The 27,417-nt window shown below is 47.3% G+C and overlaps 1 protein-coding gene across 5 annotated transcripts in view; it reads left to right on the top strand.

Annotated features, from left to right (window-relative positions):
- TRAPPC9 (trafficking protein particle complex subunit 9) overlaps positions 1–27,417 on the top strand; it is a 635,977-nt gene that overhangs the window by 129,462 nt on the left and 479,098 nt on the right. For all 5 annotated transcript variants that reach the window (XM_064268117.1, XM_064268114.1, XM_064268113.1 and 2 more), the window contains 6 exons: positions 4,826–4,952; positions 11,805–11,950; positions 17,349–17,434; positions 18,766–18,892; positions 22,971–23,103; positions 24,941–25,104. In XM_064268117.1, the coding sequence (XP_064124187.1) occupies positions 4,826–4,952; positions 11,805–11,950; positions 17,349–17,434; positions 18,766–18,892; positions 22,971–23,103; positions 24,941–25,104 (783 nt within the window). The remainder of the gene's footprint in view (positions 1–4,825; positions 4,953–11,804; positions 11,951–17,348; positions 17,435–18,765; positions 18,893–22,970; positions 23,104–24,940; positions 25,105–27,417) is intronic.

Here is a 27,417-nt window from a genome sequence, read left to right as displayed (position 1 = left end):
GTTCTCCCACTCTGCCCCGGCCTTAGCGGGCCTCTGCCTTGCTCCTGGAGGCAGCTCAGTGCACCTCAGGTATCTCAGCGGCCCTCCTGCCCTGCCCCAGACTTCTGTGGGTGGCCATCTCGCATCTGGGAAGGGTCCTCAGCCCCTGGTGGGTTGGGGGGGTGGTTGTTCTCTCAGCTCTCCAGCCCACCCCCGCCTGCATTGGGCTACACCTGTACTTTTTCTTTTGTTTTCTTCTTTTTCCTTAGTTTTTTTTTTCCTCTTAGATTTGGGAGAAAAGATGTATGCTGCATGTCTGCTTTCTCCTGTTTTTATCCTCTACCTGTTTAGAACACTGTGACCAACTTAATGCACACACGGCTGTCTCAGACTCTTACACAGAGGAAACCAGGCTAGGTCCGCTGTGACATCCTGGTGCCCTGGTTTTCATGCACATGTCAGCTCCTGAAACAGCAAATGGCCTGTGAGCTTCTCACAATCAAAAGTTTCGATGATCACATTTTCTGCTTCTTAAGGAACATTATAGTTCAGATAGTGGCTGGGCTTTCATTAAAGGTATTCTGCCTGTCTGCATGAATTCGCTAATTCCTGGGACTGAAAAAATAACGATCAAGCGCATTAGGTGCTTCAGTTTGACTGAAATGGTTTTTGGATGTTCTGATCAAAACTGAACAAGAACCATTGATTTTCAGTGAAACAAATTAAGGAGTCATCACCTCCCACCGAAAAAATCCTATGCTTTTGAGAACGTTAAAAAGACTTTGTCACAAGCTTCATTCCAGGCATATACAAGAGATGTTGGCAGCCACATGGCCTTGGGCTTGTGTCCACATTATGTGACACTGCAAATCTGCAGTCAGGCCTGACCTGTCGGGACAGGGGTCTGAGCCACCTGAGACCCACCTCCGCAGTAGATCCCAAGTCTTACTGGTGAGCTGGATGACCTCGAGCAAATCATTCAACTGCCCCTTGCTGATTAACACTTCCTACTGCAAAACAATGTCAAAGAAAAATAAAATTACGAAGGAAAGTGAAATGAATCCCCATGTTTTCAGTTATTCAGATGCAAGGCTTTTAAGATTTGTGTACATTTTACTTTATTTCTCCCTTTTTTGTTTGTCAAATTTTTTTAAAGTGAATCCCAGGCATTGGGCCATTTCACACCTTCACGCTTTAGTATGCCTCACCAAAAAAAAAAAAAGACTTTTTTTTTTAGTATAACCACAATGTTCATATTACACCTAACAAAATTGATAATACTTCTTCAGTAGCATTTAATACCAATCCATGATCAAATTCTCCAGATTGTCCCTGAGTTAATTTTTATCACCTTCAAAAGGGGGATAATTATGCATTTTTAAATATTTTGGGCAGGGATTTTGTGGGAGGGTATCATAATCCTATTTTGAATTAAAAAAAAATGGAAGTTCTGTATTATACTAGGATCCCTTTCCTTAAAGATCTTATAGTCTGAAGAACCTAGAACAGTATTTGAGACATAGTAGGTGCTCAGTAAATGTCATTGTGGGTAACAGTTTCTAGGATTTAATAGTGTTTACTTTGTGCTAAGTACAGTGCCAGCCTCCACTGAAGGTGTAATAGAGGAGCGGACTGTGGGCTGAGCTATGTTCTTTTGCATTTCTGAGCGTGTGTTCATTTCTTCCTCAGTTGGGAAGCCTTCCTATCTGCCTGGCAAACTTGCATTCCTAAACATTTTCTGTATGCTAAGCACTCTTGACAACTTAGAGGGAAAAAAGAAAACAGGATAAAACTTTCTTCCCTTTAAGGAGTTTGTAGTCCATGAACCTTTATTTTAGTTGTCAACTTAAAAAAATTTTGAAGTAAAAATCGCTTAAAAGCTTACCACTTTAAAAAATTTGTAAGTTGACCTCTTCTTTGTAAAGACCTAGAGACACAACGAGAACCCAGTAGCAATGAACACTCTTACCCCCTAGATTCTGGTCTCTAAACCCCATTTCCTGCTAAAAGGTGCCAGAGCTCCTTGGAGAAATGGCTTGATTTTAGGTCTGGGGCTGGAAATGAGCCAGAAAGAAAGAAAGCTATGAAAGAATAATGCGGTCTTATCTAAAGGACACAGGAGCCAACTTGAAGAGGTTCCTACTGGCCAAAGATAGAACAATTTGAGCATCAGAAAGATTCACTAAATTGTACATGTAAAGAATGTTGAAATGGCTAATGTTTTGTTACATGTATAATGTGATGGCAATGAATTGAAACATCAAATATATAAAAATCCATGAGTTTGTAATGATACTCATTGATACGGAACTCATGGTCATCACTGGATGTTGTTAGAGCCCTAGTCCTCTACTGCCGTGAATAAAGGGGAAGACTCAACCATCTACTAACGAGGCCCTCTACTGTATCAACTGCGTTTCAGGATCGCCGGGTGGTTGATGTGGAAAAGTCGTCTTTGTAGGCAAATTCTAGGTTATAAAAGAGAAATCAGAGAACTAGAAAATCCCTCTTTTGTAATCCCTGATGAAATAATAGATCTGGCCATTAACTGACAGCAGGTGCTCAAATCCATAAGGAGCAGGATGGGTGGGAGCTGAGTAATGGGTGGACCACACTGGAATCGGGCATGAGCCTTAACTCTGGAATCCCACTGAAGCGACAGTGAAGTGGAAAGCCAAGAGCAGCCCAAGATCCCTGTGTGTTGCAGAAGCTCCAGGGGCAGTTTGCTGAAAAGTGGTCTGTGAACCAGTATAGCCCCAGATCTCTGGAACCTGGTTACTGTGGTTCCAGCCCAGCAGAGGGTTGGTATTTTATGGGGAGTGTAAAAAGAAAACGTCCCTGGCTGGGAGTCACCAGGCACAGTTGGCGAGTGGCACTGTACTGAAATCGAGGGAATAAGTGACTATTTCAGGATTGATTTTGAGATCCCTCCCCTTACCCAGCCCTCCACGGAGCCCTGAGAGTGCTCAGAGCCAGGCTCATACCCCTCATGTAGGAGATTAAAGAGATCTTCTCTAGAAAAATGACCAGGCCAAAAGAAAGGTCTGAAGGACAAACACAATGGTTCCCTGTGGCATGGCACGAGAACTCCCTACAGGGAAACCCCAGTTGCTACGCCTCACCTGTGTTGTTCACGGTTTCCTTTGTTTTGTCCATGTAAATGCTCTTTGTAGCTAAGCCAAGTAACATACTATGCTTACTCTTCCTTCTTGGATAACTTGGTGACTGTGAGTGGTGCTAGGTATGAAATGGATCCATCTCCGTCTTTATTTTAGTGGGGCTTACTAAGAGTGCATATGGGCTGGTATAATCTCACTTAATAACATACCTAAACCTCAGGTGCTCTACCTAACCTAAGCATGCTAAGGTCATTTACACGGCATCAGCTGGAGCCCTCTGGGAGACTTATCATCTATACAATGAAGATGCTTTGATTATTTTAACATTTTTTTTTGTGTTGCAAGAATAACATTACTGTATTCCAAATTACCTATGGTAGCTTTTCTGCCCTCTTACACCCTAGAAAGTGATGCCTAGAGACAGAAAATCCTGCTGCTGTCATTTACCAGTTAGTCTACATGCCTGAGATCTATAGAGTCCTTGCCTTAATTATTTATGTTCACCGGCCTTAGTGGGCACTTAGTTAGCCAGCTTTGCAGCCTACTTGCCTGCTCTTTGTCAACTGTCTTACTTCTCCTTCAGTGCGTTTATATGATGATGATTTCGGTAGTTATAATCGTTCCCATTTATTCAGTGCTCAAAACGACCAGGCGCTGTTTCTTATGCATTATCTTAGTTTGTCTTGAGTAATTCTCTGGGTAGGTACTACTCTTACTGCAAAAAATAAGGCTCAGAAAGGTTGAGTACTTCCACTAAGGTAGCGAAACACACAACAGGTAATGAAGGGCCAAACGTTTCATTCAAAGCTAGCCTGAGCCTCACTGCTCTAAGTCTCATCATTCCTGGTCGTGTCCCCCGTTACCTGTCTCTCAGGCCCTCTGTCTTTCAGTCTCAGCATTGACTTTGGTATTTTACAGAGAAAAAAGATGCCAGAAGGAGTGGTTGCACTTATCCACTCCCACCCCCAATTCTTTACGTAATTCTTCAAAACAGTACAGTGAGAAGTTCACAGGCTTTGGGCCAAAGGCATGGTCTTTGATGAGCTGTTCAACTTTGTTTGTTCTGTTTTCTCTTCTGTAAAATGGGGGCAGCGATGCCTACCTTCCTGAGTTACAGCTAAGTTTAGCGCGTGTGAAGTACCTGGCACATCACAGACAATAAGCAAACATTACTTATTGATACCTGTATCCGCTTTCCTCCCCTCCTACTGGGAGGGATGGCATGGAGAAAACCATCTTATCTCACGAAGCTCCATTTCTGTGTCAAAAGCGTTGATTTCTAATTAATCATTTTAAATTTAATCAGTCATGCAAATAGACTATAAGCTCCTTGAGGATAGGGTCTGGCATTTTGTAATTGCTGGAAAACGTTTATTAAGTAATAGAATACACAGACTCTCCAGGCCTGCCTCTTGACCTTCTTGGAATCTGGTAAGGATTTATTTCCTTGAGAAATGGAAACCTCCTCAAGGGCAGTAACTTCATCAGCTTTTGATCCCTAGGCCCTCGACTACACTAGCTGCTGGCGATTCTTGACATAAACGGAATCAACTCCCTGCTATGTCCTCATCTCTTGTGGCCACTGCCCCTTTGTTTCTGTCAGAAGACTGGGCTCATTGTACTGTCGTGGCTTGGGTTAAGAATTTTATTTTTGCCCAAGATAAAATAAAAGTCACCCTTTTACATTTGTCTAATAAGCCTTTATTTTGTTTTTATTTCCCCTGTAGAGAAGAAAGATGTGACTCAAAGCCTGGAGAACTATACGTCCAAGTGTCCTGGGACCATGGAGCCCATCACCCTCCCAGATGGCCTCACCCTGCCCCCAGTGCCCTTCACCAAGCTGCCCATCGTCAGGTAAGATCGCCCTGTGGAAAGGGAAAGCAAACTATCAGACCTGCTGTATAGAACTGCTGGATATAAGCTAAGTGTTAGCCCTAGTGACACAGTGGTTAAGCACTTGGCTGCTAATGGAAAGGTTGGCGGTTCGAAACAACCAGCTGCTCCATGGGAGAGAGACTTGGGAATCTACTCCTGTAAAGATTACAGCCTGGGAAACCCGATGGGACAGTTCTACTCTGTCCTGTAGGGTTACTGTGAGTTCAGATTGACTTGACATTACCCAACAACAACAACAACTAGTGTTAAATATAAACTAATTGTTGGAGATGTCTTGTAATTATGATTTTTGGTATTAGAATAGGTGATTAGAACCATTTTTTTTCTCTGTACGGTCTTAACTAGTTTTTGACAATAAAACTATTTCATCAATTTGTTGTTGTTAGGTGCCTTTGAGTTGGTTCCAACTCATAGAGACCCTCTGTCCAACAGAGTGAAATACTGCCCAACCCTGCGGCATTCTCACAACCCTTGCTATGCTTGAGCCCACTGTGTCCGTCCATCTTGTTGAGCGTCTTTCTCTTTTTTGCTGACCCTCTACTTTACCAAGCATGATGTCCTTCTCCAGGGACTGATCCCTCCTGATAACACGTCCAAATTACGTAAGATGATGTCTCGTCATCTTCGCTTCCAAGGAGCACTCTGGCTGTACTTCTTCCAAGATAGATTCGTTTGTTCTTCTGGCAGTCTGTGATGTACTCAGTATTCTCCACCAACACCACAATTCAAATGCATCAGTTTTTCTTCAGTCTTCCTTATTCGTCATCCAGCTTTTGCATGCATATGAAGTGACTGAAAACACTACGCGTGGGTCAGGTGCACCTTAGTCCTCAAAGTGACATCTTTGCTTTTCAACACTTTAAAGAATTCTTTTGCAGCAGATTTGTGCAGTGCAACACGTCATTTGATTTCTTGACTGCTGCTCCTGCGGACGTCGATTGTGGATCCAAGTAAAATGAAATCCTTGACAACTTCAATCTTTTCTCCGCTTATCATGATGTTGTGTATTGGTCCAGTTGTGAGGATTTTTGTTTTCTTTATGTTGAGGTGTAATCCATACTGAAGGCTGTGGTCTTTGATCTTCATCAGCAAGTGCTTCATCAATTTACAGGAAAATATTTATCTGTTTTCTGTAGCATGGAAGCATGAACTGGGCTCAGCCAGAAATGGTTTCAAGTAATCATGGTGCAGACTAATTAAAAAAGGGACCAAAATACATTCCTGTATTAGTTCTTCTTCAAAATTCAATGCATTCAATTTTATTGAGTTGCTATAATGGGCCTGACCGAATGTGAAATGTTTGGGCCTCAGTAATGGTGATGCGTTATCCCATTTGCCAAATCCTCTTCCTGTTACTGCTGCTCAGAGTTAAATCGGAGGGAAGTTCAATTAAGACTATAAATGGTCTTATTTTATATTTCACAGAATTCTTAACAATAGCTAATAGGATATCAGGTCCCAAACAGTCGTGTAGATCATTAAACTACAATTTATAGATTATTAAAGAAGCTGGAATAGAGTTGAGAGTTCAAATGCCTGTAGAGTTTAGGTGCAATTTTCAGTCTTTAATTGGAGGGTTGGGGTGGCTAGTTGATTTTTTTTTTTTCTTCTTTTTTTTTTTTATTATACTTTAGATGAAGGTTTACAGAACAAACTAGTTTCTCGTTAAACAGTTAGTACACATATTGTTTTATGACATTGGTTAACAACCCCATGACATATCAACACCCTCCCTTCTCCACCTTGGGTTCCCTATTACCAGCTTTCCTGTTTCCTCCTGCCTTCTAGTCCTTGCCTCTGGGCTGGTGTGCCCCTTTAGTCTGATTTTGTTTTATGGGCCTGTCCAATCTTTGGCTGATTGGTGAACCTCAGGAGTGACGTCATTAATGAGCTGAAGGGGTGTCCAGGGGCCGTACTTTCTCAGGGTTTCGCCAGTCTCTGTCAGGCCAGCAAGTCTGGTCTTTCTTTTTGAGTTAGAATTTTGTTCTACATTTTTCTCTAGCTCTGTCCGGGACCCCTTATCGTGATCCCTGTCAGAGCAGTCAGTGATGGTATCTGGGCAACGGCTAGTTGTATTGGACTCAGCCTGGTGGAGGCCATGGTAGATGTGGTCCATTAGTCCTTTGGACTAATCTTTCCCTTGTGTCTTTAGTTTTCTTTATTCCTCCTTGCTCCTGAAGGAGTGAGACCAGTGGCTGGTTGATTGTTTTTTTTTGATGAACTAACAGTGAGCCCTTCATCTTGGAAAAGAACCATAGAGTCTTAATGAGAGTATTTATGACGCTAAGGATTGAAACCCTCCACTCAGAGTGAGCTTCGGGTCTCTTTGAGTGGCTTTCAAAACTTAAACTTTCAAGTGAATTGCACTTTTGCAGAAAGAATTATAGAGATTTACTAAAAAGCGGGCTTACTAAATTTGGGGTGATTTTTCTTGGTTTATAAAACTGGGAAAAGTCAGCCTCCCAGATAATTAATCAGAACGTGACGTCCATGACCTTATCAGGTGCTGCCATTGTCCAGAACCTTCTCTTATACTTGGCAGAATGACCAAGCCCATACCTTCCTTAGAATGCTCCTTAGAAGCAAGGATGGAGGGACTATGTCTCACATACTTCGGACGTGTCTTCAGGAGGGATCGGTCCTGGAGAAGAATATCATGCTTGGTAAAGTAGAGGGTCAGCAAAAAAGAGGAAGACCCTCAATGAGATGGACTGACACAGTGGCTGCGACAAGGGTTCAAGCATAACAAGGATTGTGAGGATGGCTCAGGACCGGGCAGTGTTTTGTTCTGTTGTACATGGGGTCACTATGAGTCTGAATGGACTCGACAGCACCTGGCAACAATAACAACAATGCCTTCCTTAGGAATCTCATGAACTGGAGCCTTTTGGAGGTAGTAAGAAATACCTAGTAGCGTTCAGGATTAGGAGCTCGATGGTCTCCCGTTATTACTAGCATGGCCAGCGTGGTTTGATCTTTTCTGTTATCTCAGCCCTTCCAGGATTTGGAAGGGTGGGTGGCCTCCACATTGGCCCACGTATGGGGCTGATGAGGCCAGTTTTAGTCACTGTTCATCTGTTAGGAGATATCCAATAGGTTCTTGGATTTTTCTAGATCCTTAAAAAACAAGATGGATTAAAACCCAAGAAGAAAGCTGAGTTGCTTTTTTCCTGTGTCATTTCTTCAACTGCTCTGTTTGATATCATTCTCCTAGTTGGTGTCTGCTTTTCCTTGGTGTGATCCCAGTTAGCCCTGGTGTGCTGAGGGAATCAGAGTTTTTAAATGTCAACAGTTTCCAAATGGAATTTCTAAAAATAACCCTTGTATTTGAGATCTTTATCCCTGGAATTCTGCTCTGCTGCTGACAGCCTCATAAACCATGAACCATAAAGTTCTGCAGTGATTCATGCTAAATGGGTTATGTTTCCTTCAGGCCAGGTGTCTCAAATGACTGTCTTTCTGCTGGGCGCGTTTTCTAAAACGACGTTTTACTCAGACGTTCGGGTTACACGTGAACGCTGTGACCACTCGTCGGGTTACATTCTTGGCTGACTAGACCCTCACGACTCTTTTGCATATTTTAAAAGCTTTTTCTGTGATGAGGTATTTCTGCAGTGGAGACCTGTAGGTTCAGGTGATCCCTGATTTTTAACTCTAGGTGAAAGAAAGCTGTCGGTGCTCCCAGGAAACAGAACCATTTTGCACACGAGTCGTTGCTCCAGCTCTGCGATGCTGGGACCTGCTCAAGGTCCAGCAGTGTGTTTGCAGCAGGGCGGGGACTACAACTTGGTTTCTTTCCTCCAGTACCGTGTTGGAATCTTTGCCCCAGGGATTCTGCCGCATATGTGTATAGATACGTGTTGCTTTTTTTTTTTTCCAATTTTTATTGTGCTTTAAGTGAAAGTTTACAAGTCAGTCTCTCGTATAAAAATTCATATACACCTTGCTATATACTCCTAGTTGCTCTCCCCCTAATGAAGCAGCACACTCCTTCCCTCCACTCTCTACTTTTGTGTCCACTCGGCCAGCTCCTGACCCCCTCTGCCCGATAAGTGTTGCTTTAAAGAGGGGAAGAGTAGGGAATTTTTTGAGCACTTACGATGTGCAAGGAATCCTTGGGGGCACAAGTGGTTAAGCATTTGACTACTAGCCAAAAGGCTGGCGGTTTGAACCCACCTAGGAGCGCCTCGGAAGAAAGACCTGGCGACCTCCTTCTGAAAGGTCTTGGCCTTGAAAACCCTGAGGAGCAGTTCTGTTATAAAACACGTGGGGTTGCCGTGAGTCAGAGTCAACTGGACAGGCAACTGACAACAACAGCAACGTGATGCGTCAGGCGCGATTGTAGGTGCTTTACATAACTTATCTTACTTAACCCTCAAGGTGCCTGCTAGTGTGTGAAGGCACCGGGTTCAGATTACTCTCCCACCTTCTCTGCCTGAGTTAGAATCAGTAGAGAGAAGCATATGCCTCAGGCAGATGGAAGATACGGTGAGAGGCATGGCTCAGATCTGGCCAGGTGGCCGGTGAGACCTCCCGTGAGTCGGGTGGACTTACTGCCCATCACGGGCATAGCCGGGCAACTGGAGGCCTCTGTGGTGGGGATGGGACCATCTGAGTAGGAGCTGAGAGCAGAACTGCATCTGTGGTCTGTGCAGGTGGGCAGGCCCCTAGAGGAAGAATGAGCAGTGCACACCCTGGTTCTCCTTCCGTGTTTACCAGCCCCCTCAGGAGGACTCAGGGAGGGGCAGTGTGAGGTCAGGCCTGCTGCTTAGATAGACATCCCTCTGCATGGAAACCAGGGGACAGGGAAAGGCAGTGGCCTCCAGCCAGCACAGTGTCAACAGCTAGTTATTCTCTTTCCTGTTTTACAAACGACATGGTTGAGGTCCATCCAGAGAGTCGTATCTTAGCATTGGTGGCCCTCAGACTCTGTTGCTGGCCCTCTTTACCCTATGTAAGGATGCTCCTGAAGAGCAGCTGAGAATTCCTTGCAGGACAGTCACTTTTGGTTGGTCGTTCAGTGGCAGGACTCTTAGCTTCCATGCAGGAGACCCAGGTTGGATTCCCGGCCAGTGCATCTCATGCGGAGCCACGTCTGTCTGTGGGGGCTTGCATGTTGCTACGATACTGAGAAGGTTTCAGGGGAGCTTCCAGACCAAGACTGACTAGGAAGAAAAGGCCTGGTGACCTGCTTCTGAAGATCAGCCAATAAAACCTTATGGACCACAAGAGTGTGATCCATAACTGGTTATGGGGATGGCACAGGATGGGGCAGTGTTTTGTTGAGTGTGGGGTAGCCATGAGTTGGAGGCGGACGTAACAGCAGCTCACCACCACAACAAAGGCAGGACATCTTGGCCAGCTTTAAGATTTGCTCATTCTAGTCTTCAGAAGTTTTGCTGCCCCGCACACATCTGCGAATGACCACAAAAGCTCCGCGACCCTTGATTTTGGGGTTACAAATGTATTTTAGTGAGTAGGCAAATTTGCACATACAGAATCCGTGAATAGCGAGGATCAGTGGTACATAATCTCTCTCGTGTTGCTTTCCTCACTGATAAAGTGGAGCCGTAATAACAGTTGCCGCACTGAGAAGGTGGCTGTGAGGCTTGATTGAGACGGTCCATGTGAAGCGGCGAGCGCATGTCTGACTGTGTTCAGGCGCCATAGATAAGTGCGTTTTCGATAAGGGCTGGCTGCCTGGGTTTGAGCACGACTGTAGATTAGCAGACACCGCAGCTGGGGAAACAACGTAAGATGCCGGCTGTGCCGGTGCAGGATCAGTCATTCACTTAAATAAAGCAGACGGTGCTACTAACCTCCAGACGCGGTGCCTTCCGATCTTACAGACTTGGGGCCGCCCTTAGAGTTGCTGTGGGGTGTCCATCGGGGGCGGGGGCCAGAGAGAGGGGAGAGCGCCGACCTCTGCTGAGCAGGAGACACTGCACCAGGCCGTCTGATTTTCTCCTCACCTTCCTTTCTCAAGAAAACCAGTTGCCATTGAGTAGATTTGGACTCATGGCGACCCCGTGTGTGCAGAGTAGATCTGTGCTCCTTAGGGTTTTCAAGGCTGCACCCTTTCGGAAGCAGACCCCCAGGCCTCTTTTCTGAGGTGCTTCTGGAGGGGTTTGAACTGTCAACCTTTCGTTTAGTAGCTGAGCACTTAACCATTTGCACCACCCAGGGACCACTAGTTCCACAAAAAAAAAAACAAAACAACCTGTGGCCATAGTCTCAGTTCCGATTCCAACTCCTAGCAGCCCTATAGGACAGGGTAGAACTGCCCTGTAGGGTTTCCTAGGCGCTGGTCGCTGTAGGAGCAGATCACCGAGTCTTTTATCATGCAGAGCCACTGGTGGGTTCCATCCGCTGACCTTCCACTTAGCAGCTGCGTGCTTAACCACTTGCACCCCCAGGGCTCCTAGTTCCACGAAGGAGGTGGCTTTATCTGTATTTAAAGGCCAGGAGCCTGAGTCTTAGAGAAGGCAAGGAGCTTGCCCACAGGCAAGCTGTGCAGGTCAGATTTCCCATTGCTCTCCTGACTCTGGACCCACCCGGAGCCCATTCACAGATCTGGTGGGAACATTGTAGCTCCGGAGCCCCTGGTGTCACCCCTCTCCCCCAGGAATCTGGGCTTGGCCCGGGCAACATCCTTCTGCTTTGCCCTGCCGGATTTAAAGGCCCTTCCTTCCCTCCATTTATCTTTTGGTTTGACTGACTCTTTTTCTAACACATGTTATTTGGTACTATTTATTCTGAAACCAAGCTAACAAGGCCGTTGAAATATGTTTGCTCCATTTCAAACAACAGGCACGTGAAACTGTTGGACCTTCCTGCCAGCCTCCGGCCACAGAAGATGAAAAGCTTGCTGGGCCAGAACACGTCGACCAAGAGCCCTTTCATCTACTCGCCAATTATTGCACACAGCCGTGGTGAGGAGCGGGGCAAGAAGATCGGTAAGACCACCACCGGCCTGGCCTCCCGACTGTCCTTCCACCTCCTGGTCTCCAGGGTGATCCTGGGTTCTTAAAGACCGAGAATTTCTGCCCGACCCACTCACATACCGGCACAGAAATGTAGACACATGACTGTGTACATGCTCCTGTGTAATTTCATTTGGTTTGCTGCCTTGGTCAGTCCCACAGAGCTAATGTTAAAAAATCTATTTTGTAAGCATGATTTTGCGGAAGTTCTAGAAACCAGGAAGACCTCTGTCACCTGAGGCTTATTGGGACCACAGCAGAGTGCTAATGAGATGGGAGTGCTCGTCCCGGGCTGCAGTGACGTGGGAATCATCCGGGAAAGGCTGGACAATGGGGTTAGCTCAGGGCTGCCTGGTGGACCAGGCCAGGGCGTTGCTGGTAGGCCTCCTGTGTGGCAGTAACCACAGCCAGCCCTAGAGTGCCCTGTGAATCAGCAGGGAGAGGTTAAACCAGGCTGCAGATAGACGGGGAGCAGAACCTAGCGTGTGTGCCCTCATTCTTTGAAAATCTCTCAGTGAAGTGCTTTTCCATGTGCTATGGTCCCCCGGCCCGCCCCCACCCCTCATCTCCTTCCTGGTGGCAGGCCCACCCACTCTGTCCACTCCATCCCTGGGGTCCTTCGCTGGGCGCCTGGCTGTGGGGCAGGCCTCCTTCCCCCACCCCCCTTCCTGGCTGCTGCAAAGACGAGCCCACGGGCCCCTTACATTTGAGGCTGAAATAGAGCCCCAGGGCACATCCACGGGGACACGAGGCTTGGACCTGCAGTGGTGGTTGGCTTCCCCTGGGAGTGCACGTAGACACCTGTTAAGCTTTTGAAATCCAATGTTTTCTTTCTTTCTACTCTTACTTTTGACACCCTGTTGGCAAAAAGGCCCTTCCCCTAATGCCTCACGCATTATGTTTGGAGGAAAACCTCTAGAGGTGATTTAGGGACCCGGGGCCCCTTTTTCAGGGCTGGCTCTGTCACTTTGGGGCACAGCACAAAATGAAAATATGGGACCCCTTGCTAAAAATCGATTAAGACCTTCTAGACAGCGAGCTGGCCGCATACACCTCCCGGCCCTTGAGCCCGCCTCTCCTCTGCTTTGTTTTCTGACCCGGAGCCCAGGCCTTTCCCCACTGGGACAAGGCTCTTCCTGTCCATGAGAAGCACCCGCTGTTAGACAGAGAAGGAAATCGGGGGCATGCCGGGTGTTTTCTGAGCCATAGCAGAGCTTTAGCCAGAATGCACGCTATCTGTTGACTACTCTTGAGCAGCAAAGCGTGGTTTATATCCTGCGGCTCCCAGTATCTTTCTGGCAGTATACTCGTTAGTGAGCACCTGCCTAGGGGTTTAAGAATCCCGTAGCTTTAACCTAAATTTCCAATCTCTGTGAACGAATCTTTGCATACATTTGGTGGAGTTATCATTTCAGTGGGGACATGGAGTCTTACGGAAGAAGAAACCCTCGAGGGTAGTTTTGGGACGGTTTTCCTTTCCAGTTCCGAATAATACACCAGTCGTTAGGCCTGCAGCTTGCTGGCACTGCCGTCACCTGTGCTGAACTCTGAATGCGGAGAAATTGCAGCCACGGTGCCTTTCGCTGAGTGTGGTGGGCTGAGGGTTTTATGTACCTTGTGACGCAGCTTCATGGCCTTGCCAGGCTTCGGGTTGCAGCCTGGCAGCTGCTCCGAGGTGGTGGGGTGGCCTGGAGGGCTGGAGCAGTTGGATGGACTTGACTGAAGCCTGGCCCTGCAGTTTTCATTTCCCACTGCGTGGCCTGGGGCAGTGACTGTGCCCCATGTGGTGCTTCTGCAGAATGGGGACAGGAACAGCCAGCTCAGAGGGCCGTTCAATGGTTACGTGAGCTAGTGCTCCTGAAGAACGTGGCGGCCATCGGGATAACGTCCTGCGTCCCATTTGCCTGCGCTGTGCTGGGTGCTGGGGCAGCAGCGGTGGGTCAGGAGTGCTTCTGCCACACGGGCCCCTCTAGTGTAGTAGAAGGAGATGCTGTTAGTCCACGGACAGCACAGGGGAAGGTGCAGTCCATGCCGTGTGTCAGTGTGTCGCCCTGTGGTGGCCTGTGTGTTGCTGTGATGCTAGAAGCTGTCCCATCAGTATTTCTAATACCACAGGGTCCCCCATGGTGGACAGGTTTCAGCAGAGCTTCCAGACTAAGACAGGCTAGGAAGAAAGGCTTGGAGATCTACTTAGAAAATTTAGCCAAACATTATGGATCACGATAGAACATTGTCCAACTGGCTTGCTTGGGACACGTCATCAGGAGGGATCAGTTGCTGGATGAGGACATTATGTTTGGTGAAGCAGAGGTCAGCGAGGGTGAGGAAGAACCTTGGTGAGATAGACTGACACCATAGTCACAATGATGGACTCAAACGTGCTGGCGGGTGTGAGGATGACGCAGGACCGGCAGCGTTTTGTTCCGTTGTATGTCAGGTCATGATGAGTCAGAGTTGACTCAGCGGCAGCTATCTGTCTGTCTCTGTAACGGTGCAGGCACAGAACGGGGAGGGCCTGGCCCAGGATAGGTGTTTAATAGCTGTGCGTTCCTGTTCCTTGCCAGAATACCTAAGAAGGGCCGCCCCGTGTGCCTTGACACACTGAGAGCTGAAAGGGGATTATCTCCTTTCAGACAAAACCAACTTTTCCTGTAATCAGTGATTTCTCTCAGATTTACCACTAGTAGATAAGGGGCCCGTAAGTTTAAATTATTCCTTCTAGCACCCCAGGAAAACCATTTTAAAAAAAATGATTATTATTTTTTACCACGACAGAGGAAATTAACAGTTCCTTAGCTACCAGGCATAGCAACTTACTTAGAAAAAAAAAGCCGTTTCCCCTGCTGTGAGGGACGGGCTGGGATGCTAGCCACCTGCTGGTCAGTGGTGACTCAGTGCGGTGCTCAGGGCTGGGGGCCGTAGGGTGATTTGTGAACAAGGAGTGGGGTGGGGAGGGAAGGTAGACTGAAGCTGGAGAAGCCCTCCGTTTCTGCAGGTCTTCTGAATTAGCCATAAGCTGGGCAGGCCGGTCTACCTGCTGGAGCGTTTTTCTTTTTTTTAAATCTATTTTATTTTTTGTTGTTGAGAATATACACAGCAGAACATATACCAATTCAACCGTTCCTACAGGTACAGTTCACTGACACTGATTACATTCTTCAAATTGTGCAACCGTTCTCACCCTCCTTTTCTGAGTGGATCCCCGCCATTAACATAACCTCACTGCCCCCTGAGGCTCCTACCTGATCTTTCCAGTAGAAGCTGTCAGTTTGAGCCCACATAGAGAGTTCTTCAAAGAAGGTAATGCTCCAGGCAGACAGACATTTCTTTACTAGTTAAGCTAAACTCTTGTTTGGTTTTCAGAAGACTTCAGGGGATTTTTTTTTGCTTTAAGGCTTAAAGATTCTCTAAGGGCAATAGTTTCAGGAGTTCATTTAGCCTCAGCGTTTTTTCTTTTTTGGAGAGCGAGAATAATCCTTGCTGCCCTCACCACTTCCCTGCGTGGCCAGGAGGCTCGGTGAGTGCATGGCCCTGGGAGCGTTTTGTGAGCTAACCTGCCCAGTGGGCTAGTTCTCACGGCACGCAGCCGTGGAATGCCTGCTCTGCACATGCGCCCGGCTCTCTCCCCATGCAGGGCACCTGGTGCAGGGCTGTGTCGTGAAATAAGATTATGAGAGCTCTGTAGAAGGAGAAGAATTCTGGTCGATAAATCTTAGTATCTACCCCAGAAAGAGCCTTATGCTGTCCCTTTAGCCACCGATGTCCATCGTAGATGCCTCTTGGAACTCAAAGACTTGGGTGGATCCCCGCCGCCCCACTTATTAGCTGTGTAACTCCTGGGCAGACTCACTTCTTTGGGCCTTGAGTCCTGCCTGGGGTTTTTGCTGTCTCCCTTGCTAAGTAATTCTGAAGAATATTGGGGTAACCTGCTTGAACTGGCCTCTCACCCAATCCATGCCTGACACAAGCTAACTCACCCTGTAATTCCTTCTGGCTCGCCCCCCGGAGCCTCTTAAGGCAGAAGAGGGGCCGTGGGAATGGGGCAGCCGCTTGTGTCAGTTTTCAGCTGCTGTGTGACCTGTCCTCACACACTTGACAGCTGGAAACAACACACACGTGGCACCTCGCTGTTTCTGTGGGCCAGGAGTCTGCGCGTTTCAGCTGGGTCCTCTGCTCCAACTCCCATGCAGCTAGATCAGAGTGTTGGCTGGGCCGTGTCCTCAGATCACCTGGAGGATTGAGGAGGGAAAGACTCACTTCCGAGCTGCCTCAAGTGGTTGGCAGAATTCCTTTTTCTGTAGCCATATGACTGAGGTCCCCGTTTTCTTGCGAGCTGTTAGTTGGGGACCTCTCTCAGCATCTAGAGGCCACTCACGGGTCCTTGATATATGGTGCCTCCACAACATGGCAGTGTGCTCCCTCCAGGCCAGCAGGGGAGCCCCTGTTGCTGTGTGTCCTTTTTAAGGGCTCACCTGATGAGGTCAGGCCCACCTAGGGTATGCTCCCTTTTGATTGACTCAAAGGTTAGGGTCCTTCATGACATCTGCAGACCCCTTCGCCTTTGTATATAGCATAATCTGGTCATGATGCTCACATGTTCGTTGTCGTTAGGTGCCATTGAGTCGGTTCTGACTCATAGTGACCCCGTGTATAACAGAACAGAACATTGTCCAGTCCTGCACCATCCTCACAATCATTGCTGTAGCCACTGTGTCAGTCCATCTTGTTGAGGGTCTTCCTTTTTGCCATACTTTTCCCAGCATGATGTCTTTCTCCAGGGACTGATGCCACCTGACAACATGTCCAAAGTATGTGAGACATAGTCTCACCATCCTTGCTTCTAAGGAGCAGTCTGGTTGTACGTTCTGGTTGTTCACACACAAGGGGAAGGAATTACACAGGGTGTGTATACCAGGAGTGCTCACCTGCAGCTGACCTGGGAGAGGGCAGGGGTGGGCAGCCACCACCTTCTCTCAGAGTCTTAGTGGGAGGGCAGGGGGGTCACGCTGTCTGCCACTCACAGCTGACCCCAGGGCCGTCGTCCTAAGTGGCCAGCCTCTGTACCGAGAACAGTGCTGTCTGGATGGAGGGTGGTTTTGTGAGGCTGCATCTGGCATGCCTGTGCGAACATGACATGCCAAAGACTGTGAGAAACTTCGCTCACGTTGCCGTCAGCAGGCAGTGATGACTTGCTTTGCTTTGCTTCAGAGAAAGCTAGTGGAAAGACCAGTTTCTGGTCGCTTATTTCAAGGTGATTATAACACCTACTGCCTCGTTGGAAAAGTAAATTGCCAGAGGGATAATCTGAAACCAGGTGAAATGTGCAAAAGTACCAGCTGACCGTGAATTCTCTGGTGTGTGTATATTTTAGAGTTCCAGTGGGTTCAGGGCGACGTATGTGAGGTCCAGCTGATGGTGTACAACCCCATGCCATTTGAACTCCGAGTCGAAAACATGGTACGTATCACCAGTAATCTCACCCTTTCGGGCTAAAACGCCAACTCACCATTAAAATATGTTTTCTGCTGAATATTTGAGGGCACACATTCTATACTATATGTTTATTTTATATTTGTTTTGCCCAAAATTGTAAGCTTTCTGTGGGAGAGGATGATGTTTTGTTCCTGTGTCATCGGTGCCTAGCGCAGCGCTTGGCACGTGGCGGGAACTCAGCAGATGTCTGAATCGGCCAACAGCGAAACCTATGATTTGAGCACAGACCAAACTTATGGCTGTAAGATCTGAGGTTATCGTTTTGAAGTTGACACGAGATTAGCACAGGTTTGCTTTTTGCCTGCTCCCCAGTAATCTCAGCGTTGTTTTGTTGCTGCACGATGTTAAGATGACCAAGGCCCAAGGAAGGCAGCAGCTCTGGGATAAGAGAAGGAATACTGCATGACTGCTGTGAGGCTCCTCTTGGGTTTGAAATCCTGATGTCCTGGTTCTGTGTAGAGGGGGACGTTGAAGAGGCACTTTGTAGTAGCAGCCATCAGAACTACTCACCCGGTTCCACGGTCAGTGGGAAGGAGCTTTGTAATGGCTTGCCAAGCAAATCCCATCGTTCCAGAGCCAGCCACCCACCCAGCCGCCCACCTGGGTTCCATTGTCAGACCTGCTGTGTTACTTTTCAGTGACATGCAAAGGTGCTGTTAGAGCGGCAGACATTTTCCTGTAGGTCCTCACGACCGGTGTGCAGAGTCAGAGGCATGTCGTTGATGCGCACACCAGATATTTTGCTGGTTGCCCTGGCATTTGTCAGTAATTAGCACGTGTTACTTTTCAGCCAGATAAAAATGAAAGCTGCCTTCTAAGAAAAAAATGTGTAGCAAAGAGCAGCAGGCATATGGTACTCTAGCCACTTTGGGGAAAATTCTCTAAACAACTATTGTTACCTGTTTAGGCCAAGAGACAGGAAGGCCCTGGACTGGCTGACCCGACTCACGGTGCTGGTGGTGGGGGTGATGTCCTCCAGGCCAGGGACCCTCTGTCTCATTCACCATCAAACACAGTGTCTGGTACATATTGAATCCGGGCTGAAGGCATATGAGCTGGTGATCTATTTTTTACCTTTTATTTCTTTTTGCTTATAAATTAAACATTTCATTTTTTCTTTGTGTTTGCATTCCCATTTGGTAAAATGACAGAACAAAACAAGCAGGGCTGATATCAAGATGGAACTGTTGGTTATCACCTGAAATACCTGCCGTGCACTTTCCATTTCAAGGCTGTCTTGTCTGAATCGCAATTTTAGACTGTCTCTAAAATTCTCTGTCCTTGACTTGCCACAGGGCCTCCTCACCAGTGGAGTGGAGTTCGAATCTCTCCCTGCAGCACTTTCCCTGCCAGCCGAGTCTGGACTATACCCAGTGACCCTCGTCGGGGTCCCGCAGACGACGGGGACCATCACCGTGCACGGTAAGGGTTGATTGCTGTCTGATTCCAGTTCAGCTCACTGTCGTATTGCCAGTGCCTGGCCATGCCCCACAAAGAGGGCTCTCGGAGCCTGTGGCCCTGCCCCTGCTGACCCCCTAGTCGCTTCAGCCCTCCCGTCCCCCCACTTACACTCGGTCTCATAGAGCTCCTTTCAGTTCTGGAACATTCTGTGTAGCCTAGCCTTCGCTTGTGTGCTGCCTTCTCTCTGTTCTCTGCGTCCCTGCCCTGCCCGGTGCCATGTGAAGCTCTGAGCACCATCCTCCTTCACACCCCTCACTGCAGTTGCTCACTTGCTGCCTCATCTGCCTTCTTCAGCTGGATCCTCAGTGCTTAGCCCACAGTGTGGCACACAGTAGGCCTTCAGCAGGTGTTTGTTGGCTGAAAGAGCAAACATTCCTGGAGGTCTGTGTGTGAAAAGCTGACACTCAGCTCTGGGGTGTTGTGTGGAGTGAGACGCAGGCCTGTGCCAGGATTGAAGGAGACAGGCATCATAACGAGGGTGTATGCAGGCGCCGAGGTGGGGTATAGAGGAGAGGGCCTGCCCAGCAAGGAGCAGGCTCAGAGGGCTTCCCAGAGTCAGTGACCCTGAGACCTCGGAGGACAATGGGAGTTATCCACATGAACAGGATGGCACTGAGGGGGTGGTAAGCAGGGCGCAGAAGGGGCTCTGGGCAGAAAGAACAGCTTGTACAAAGACCTGGTGGTAAGAGAGAACATGGTGCATTTTAGGGGAGCTGTGGGTGCTTTGGGGCCCTGGTGATACAGTGGTAAAAAGCTCAGCTGCTAACCAAAAGGTCAGCAGTTCAAATCCACCAGCTACTCCTCGGAAATCTTATGAGGTGGTTCTACTCTATCCTACTGGGTCGCTATGATTCGGAATCTGCTCGATGGCAACGGGTTTCTTTTTTTTTTTGTGGCTGCTTCACAGTAGATGGTGTGAGACTGGGGAGTTGCTGACGGTCAATCTAGAAGAGGCTCGTAGATGGTGTGAGACTGGGGAGTTGCTGACGGTCAATCTAGAAGAGGCTCATAGATGGTGTGAAGCTGGGGAGTTGCTGACGGTCAATCTAGAAGAGGCTTGTAGATGGTGTGAGACTGGGGAGTTGCTGATGGTCAATCTAGAAGAGGCTCATAGATGGTGTGAGGCTGGGGAGTTGGCTGACGGCCGATCTAGAAGAGGCTTGTAGATGGCGTGAGGCTGGGGAGTTGCTGACGGCCGATCTAGAAGAGGCTTGTAGATGGCGTGAGGCTGGGGAGTTGCTGACGGCCGATCTAGAAGAGGCTTGTAGATGGCGTGAGGCTGGGGAGTTGCTGAAGGCTGATCTAGAAGAGGCTTGTACATCCTGCTGCAGGACACAGACTCTGCCCCGTGGCAGTTGTTGGAGCAGGAGAGACCCAGTCAGTGCCCCCCACCTTGCCCCTCCCCCTGGCTGCTCTCCTGGAGAATGGGCTGGACAGAGGCCAAGACTGGGGACAGGAGAGCTAGGAGGAAGCTTCAGTGACAACCCAGGTGGAGAACGACAGAGGGGGAACCACAGGTGTGGCTGGGACATGGCGCAGAGGGACAGGTGATCGAGGAAGCAGCAAGGGTTGTGGGCTTGACTCAGAAGAGCACACAGGTGACCAGGCATCGTCAGGGACGTGTGGTCAGCGATGGCATGGGAGCCCACCAACTCCTGTCCAGCCGATTGTCCTGTGTGTGAGGTTGCAGGGCTGGCCTTGTGTTGTCAGACACTACAAGGTGTACGCACAGAACTTCTGCCACCAGGGTTTAGTTTATGGGCAGTCATTCTCAGCAGTGGGTTAGAAAGGAAATTGATGGATTTTATTAAGAGTTGCAAAATGAAGGTGGCTTGACAGATAAAACCACATTTCCAGCACATTTTGTAGAAGGAAAAGTACGAGAGGCATTAGGGCCAGAGGTGGGGTTTTTGGGGGGGGAGGGGGTTGTTAGCAAGTTCAGTGAAACGGAACACTGCTCAGCCAGTAGGAGAAACGAAGTCTCCATACATGCCAAAGTAAGGATGGAGCTTGAAGACGTTACACTGAGTGAAATAAGTCAGCCCCAAAAGGACAAATACTGTATGACCTGGCGTACATAAAAAGACAAGAAAAGGCCAATGTACAGAGAGCAGAGTTTACCAGTGGTCACCGGGGGCAGGAGGGAGGCGGAGGGGGAGGTTAGTGGTGATGGAAAAATTGCATTGATTAAGGGTAGGGTTGCACATCCGGTTATTGTAATTGCTGTCAGTAAGTTGTACACCCGTAAGAAAGTGAACTGGCAAAAGTTGTGTGATAAATACATTTACTACAATGACCAAAAAAAAAAAAAAAGGAGCAGCTGCTGAGGCTGCTTATGTACAGCCAAATACTTCATAGGATTCGTTTCCTTAGTTTGGAGGTTTAAGGTCATGGTTTCATGGGATATCCCAGTTAATTGGCTTAGTAGTTTAGTGCTTCTGTTCTACCTCCCAGTTCACTGCGTAGTACCTAGGGTCTTAAAAGCTTGTAAGCGGCCATCCAAGGCCCAACAATTGGTGTCTATTTGCCTGGGACAGTAGAGGAAGGAGGAGAGTCAGGAACAGGAGGAGGATACGGAATGTGTGGCTGTTGCTTCCATGAACAACTGGCTCCTTTGCCGTGAGACCAGAAGAACTGGACGGTGTCCAGCTACCATTACTGAACATTTCGATCAAAGAGTCCATACAACAATCCTGATCAAAAGGGAGAAAATGTAGAACAGAACTGAAATTCTCATGGATTCCAGACTTCCTGGAGCCATGGAGGGTGGATGAACACCTGAAACTATTGTCCTGAGAGAATCTTTAAACCTTAAACCAAAAATATCCTCTGAAATTTTCTTAAAACGAAACAGTAGTTTAGCTTATCTAGTAAAAAAGGCCTGTCTTGAGCATTATGCTCTTTTAAGGACCCGCTGTATGGGATCAAACTGACAACAACAACTTGAAAGATTAGATGGGAACCTGGGGGGCAGTGAGTTTATGTTAATGAGGGAGGAACAACTCAGAAAAGGTGGGTTGCACATCTCAAAGAATGTAATCAACGTCACTGGATCGTATAGTAGAAACTGTTGAATCGGTGTATGTTTTGTTGTGTATATTCTCAAAAACAACAACAAAATACATTTTAAAAAGAGACAGTCTTTTAAGACATGCTTTAGAAAGAAGGAACTGTGGGTGCTGTGAAGTGGAGTTGTTTTAAGTTGAGAGACCAGCTTCAAGCTGGCAGAAGGTGAAGAGGCGAGCTGATGGGGCCTTCTTCACCCTGGAGGTAGTAGCGTGCTTCTCTAGGTCATGGGTGACAGTTTAATATGAAGGCAGAGACGCTGTCACGCTAGGCATTTAGCCGTCGGGCATTGTTTAATTTTGTTACATGGTGAATGTTGTTTGTAGTAATTATCTGTCGGTATTTCAAAAGCCATTTTAATGCTTTGCTTAAACAATTTCAAGTGCTTGTTTAACCGGCGGACTGTTTGTTTTTTCTGAAATGCTTGGAAAATTTGCTAATCTTAAATTATAGTACTTGTGCTCTTGTGACAGATTTGCCATTTCACGTAGCAGTTATAATAATAATTGGCTCTTGAACTTTCATCTCTCAAGAGAAGATTTTGAAGCATTTTTCAAATAGTCATTAAGTCACATTATATCCTGGAAAGGAGCGTTGACTATCAGTCTCACTTTACAGATGCAAAAATTTGAAAAGCAAATTAGAAAAGGGCTGAGATACTAATTTTTAAGTTGTGTGGAGATTTGTGATTTACAAAGCCTTTCACAAACACACTTTGATCTGGACCCAGTCAGTGGTGTGAGATAGGAATGCAGGCCCTATTACCATCTCCATTTTACACAGACTGAAATCAGCGTCTTCAGGGCTGAGTGTGGGAGCTCTCGGTGAGAGCCAGCAAGCCATGGGGCTGGGATGTGAACTCAGGGCCTCTGGGGAGGACCCCTCTGTGCTCCTCACGACTTGGCTGCCTGCAGCGGTGGGCCTGAGGCGCCAAACCTTCCGGATGGCATGAGGATTTCATTTTGTTTTCCAGGTTACCACACCACGGTCTTTGGTGTCTTCAGCGACTGCTTGTTGGACAACCTTCCGGGAGTCAAGACCAGTGGCTCCTCGGTCGAGGTCATCCCCGCTCTGCCCAGACTGCAGATCAGCACGTCTTTACCCAGGTACGGTGCTGAGAGGACTCAGGCATCCAGTTGTGACAAGAGAGGGCACTGAGAATATCCTTTACTTAGGCTTTTTCTTTTTTGGGGGCACAAAGAATCTGAGTTAACCTGAGAGTCTTATGACCAGAATATGAGTGAAGGATTTCTTTAACATGGTCAGCTGTCAATATGCTTTGGTTAAAGTGAACTGGAATAAAGTTGAAGTCTTTCTTACCAAAGCAGAATAAAATGTGAAATTCGCCTTTGGAATCATAATTTTTGTGAAAACAGTTTAGGTTTTAGGAAATGTAAGAAAAATCTGATTTTTTAAAAATAATTTTCTCTCTTTTTGTAAGCATTGCTGTTGTTGTTGGGTGCTATTGAATTAATTCCAACCCCATGTGACAGAGTAGAACTGCCCCGGAGGGTTCTCTCGGCTGTGGAGTCTCTAGGAGTTTAATCTTTATGGGAGTAGACTGCCAGGCCGTTCTTCTGTGGTACTGCTGCATGGGTTTGAACCTCTAATCTGTGGTTAGCAGCTGAGTGCTTAACTGTTTGTACCACCAGGGCTCCTCCCCGCCCCCAACCCCATTAGCATTTTAGGAAAGCATCAAGAAGAAAGGGGGGAAAGTCATAGCAGCTCCAAGGCAATTCCTGTTAATACTTTGTGGTATTCCTTTCCTTCCAATTTTTACCCGGTTTTTAATATGTTTGAATAGCTGAGATCATACTACATTATACGCAGTATCATAGATTACCTTTTGCATGACAGTGTAGCAGTAAGTTTTTCTGCATGCTTTTACAAATTCTTGAAAAATTCAATTTAATGGGTTTAGAAAAGTGCATTATCAAGCTATCTCAACGTGTACCCTCGTTCATTCCTTTGCTGTTGCAATTGGGGATGGTCTCAATTTTTGCTCTTATGAACAATTCTTTAGCAGATATGCTTTTGGCTATTTTTATGAAAAGTGTCTTGGGGTTTTCTGAAATGTTTTAAAGCCCAGCCCTATGTGTACTGAACCCTTTCCAGGCGCCAGGTGCTAGGTTGTCACAGTAGACTGGAGACTCACGGTGCCTGCCTTCCCAGCAGGTTACTGTCAAGTGGGAGAAAGGGACAAGCAGCCATGTAATCACTGTCCAGTATTGCTGGGACTCGGGTGGGGTTCCGTACAGCGTGCTGTGGGGGTCACAGGGGCCCAGGGAGGTCACAGAGGATGCAGGGAAGACTTCCTCCAGGAAGTGACATCAGTGTGATATGAGGTGGAAGTGGGGGGCTTAACCCTCCCAGATAGGTGGGTGGGTGGGAGGGCTTTCTAAGGGAGAGCTGTGTGTGAGAAAGCCCAGAATGAGGGAAAGCATTATGTGGTTGGTTGGGAACAAAATGAAGCTCCACAAAAATTAACTCAAAAGGGACCATAGATCCTAATGTAAGGTCTAAAAGGAGAAAATTTTTACAAGAAAACATAGGAGAGAATTTTGTTGACCTTCGTTTAGGTAAAGAGGTCTCTCATGAGGTACTAAAAGCAGAGTCCATAAAAGAAAACATTGATGAACTGGACTTCATTAAAATGAAAAACTTCTGAAAAACCTCAAAAGATACTGTTAGGAAAATGAGAAAACAGCCACAGCCCCGGGGAAGGCATTTGCAAAGCACGCGTCTGATACAGGACTCGTATTTGCAATACGTGAGGAATTCTTCAAGCTCAATAACGAGAAGATAAATGACCCAAGTGACCAATGGGCAGGTCAGAAATGCTGAAGTGACCCCTTTATTTGAGGGGAATAATTCTAAAATGCCACTGGTCCCTTTTTCTTGTTTTTTTTTTGTTAATTATTATGATTATTCCTGTCATTTTAGATCCGCTCACTCATTGCAGCCTTCCTCCGGTGATGAAGTATCTGCTAATGTGTCTGTCCAGCTTTACAACGGGGAGACCCAGCAGCTGGTCATTAAGCTAGAAAATATTGGGACGGAGGCTTTGGAGAAACTGGAAGTCACCTCAAAGATCCTCACGACAAAAGGTAGGCGCTTGAAGCAGCTTTGCCCCCAGAAATGTTTACCTTCTTTATCGCAGAAGAGACACCCTTTTATTTATTTAAATTTTATTTATTTTGTTGTTGTTGAAAACATACACAGCAGACCATACACCAGTTCAGCAGATTCTGCATGTGCAGTGCAGTGACATCGATCACATTCTCCGAGCTGTGCAATCGTTCTCACCCTTCTTCTCAGAGTTGTTCTGCCCCCGTTGACAGACACCCACTGCCCCGAGGTTGCTGTCTAACCTTTTGAGTTGCTGTGGTCAGTTTGATCCCCAGAAGAGACACTTTCAGTAACCAGTGTTCAGAAAATCTAAAAGCTTCTCTCACTTTTGTTTTAGTGCCTCGGAAGTTGGCACACCAGTTAGGCACAAAGACGCTGGGACAGAGACTCCCCCTGCGTGTCTCTGTGCTCTTCATGGTGTCTGGGCACACATCACATCCTCAGGAAAGATGTTTTAGAATGGATAAATGAGAGAAGGCGTTAGCAGAGACAGAAGCATCACTGTCTGGGGTCCATCCCCTCTTCCTCTGGTCTAGTGTTCCCTACAGGCTCAACACTGAGGGTCTGTGAGCCCCTCTGAAGGGCAGGTACAGTGTCTCCTAGCTCCGAGGCACATGTAACTCGTGGTCAAAAGACTTCTGTTGAGATTTTTTCCTCACAGTTTACTAGCTCTCTGTTCTTGGGAAACTGTCTTGTTGCGCCTCAGTTTCCTCATGGGTAAATAGGGGGAGCAGTGCTTACCATGTAAGAGTTGTTAACGAAAGTTAACTGAGGTAACATGTGGCCGAATACCTCCATACTAGGGGTCAGAAGAAACCAGTTGCATTACTTAGCCATAAAGAGAAGTGAAGTCCTGATACATGCTACAACATGGGTGAACACTGACAACTATGCCCAGTGAAATAAGTCAGTTACAAAGGGACAAATACTGTGTGATTCCACTTATAGGAAGTGTCTGGAATAGGCAGGGAGCCTTGGTGGCACAATGGTTAAGTGCTCAGCTGCTAACTAAAGAGTTGGCAGCGCAAATCCACCAGCTGCTCCTTGGAAACCCTGTGGGGCAGTTCTATTATGTCCTACAGGGTCGCTATGAGTCAGAATCGACTTGATGGTTAATTTAATAAAGTCAGAGAAATGACGCAGACCAAGGAGACCAGACAGAGAGACAGGACAGGGGGCAGGCTGGCACGACTTGGAAATATTACCTGTTTCTGATGGAGGAGTGAGGCAAACCGGGCCTGCAGTGGGGTTTAGCTGGTTCTGGTGAAGGAAACGCTTATGTAACTTCCGGGCGGGAGGGTGCCCTCTGCATGCTAACTAATGCCATTATAATGGGAAAAACCAAGTGGAATAAGTGTTCATTAGAGGTAAAGCCAGGGACACCTGGTTGCTCCTACCTTGAGGGAAGGTCCAGGGAAAGTTGGGAGAATTTCCAAGAATTATGCCATGAAGGGAGGTGTTTCGATTGTGTAAGATTGTCTTAAAAAGCAAAGATGTCACTTTGAAGACTAAGGTTTGCCTCACCCAAGGCATGATGTCTTCAGTTGCCTCATATGCATGTGAAAGCTGGACAATGAATAGAGAAGGCCAAAAAAGAATTGATGCCTTTGAATTGCGGTGTTGACAAAGAATACTGAATATATCAGGGACTGCTTTTTGCCAGAAGAACAAACAAATCTGTCTTGGAAGAAGTATAGCTAGGCTGCCCCTTAGAAGCAAGGATGGCGAGACTTCGTCTCACGTACTTTGAGCATGTTATCAGGAGGGACTAGTTCCTGGAGAAGGACATCATGGTTGGTAAAGTAGAGGGTCAGCAAAAGAGAGAAGGACCCTCATTGAGATGGACTGACACAGTGGCTGCAACGGTGGGCTCAAACGTAGCAACGGTTGTGAGGAAGGCACGGGACCAGGCAGTGTTTTGCTCTCTTGTACGTAGGGTTGCTATGGGTCAGAACCAACCTGATGGCACCTGACAACAACAGCAACAAGAAGGGCTTAGTTGGAGCCTATGGAGCTTGACAGAGGACCTCAGGGTACCTTGTCTGCCTGTATTCCTCCCTCTGATTTTGGTCGTCACCTGTGTGTGCAGGAAAAGAACACAGATCTGCACATCCTCACCCCTGCCTGTGCCTCTTCTGGAAGGAGCCTTGCACGGGCTCATTCTTCTAGTGGCCCATGTGACTTGTCTGGTCTGGAGCCGCCTGGCAGCCTGTTGTGTAGAGTTCATTGCCGGCTCATACTATGGCTCAGGGGTGGGTGTGCCCAGAGCTGGAAGTAGACCCAGCTGAGTC

Source organism: Loxodonta africana, chromosome 14 (assembly GCF_030014295.1).
Source record: "Loxodonta africana isolate mLoxAfr1 chromosome 14, mLoxAfr1.hap2, whole genome shotgun sequence".
In the NCBI taxonomy this organism is placed as follows: Eukaryota; Metazoa; Chordata; class Mammalia; order Proboscidea; family Elephantidae; genus Loxodonta; species Loxodonta africana.
Note: the sequence above shows the minus strand (reverse complement) of the source record. Positions and strands in the feature narration are given on the sequence as shown.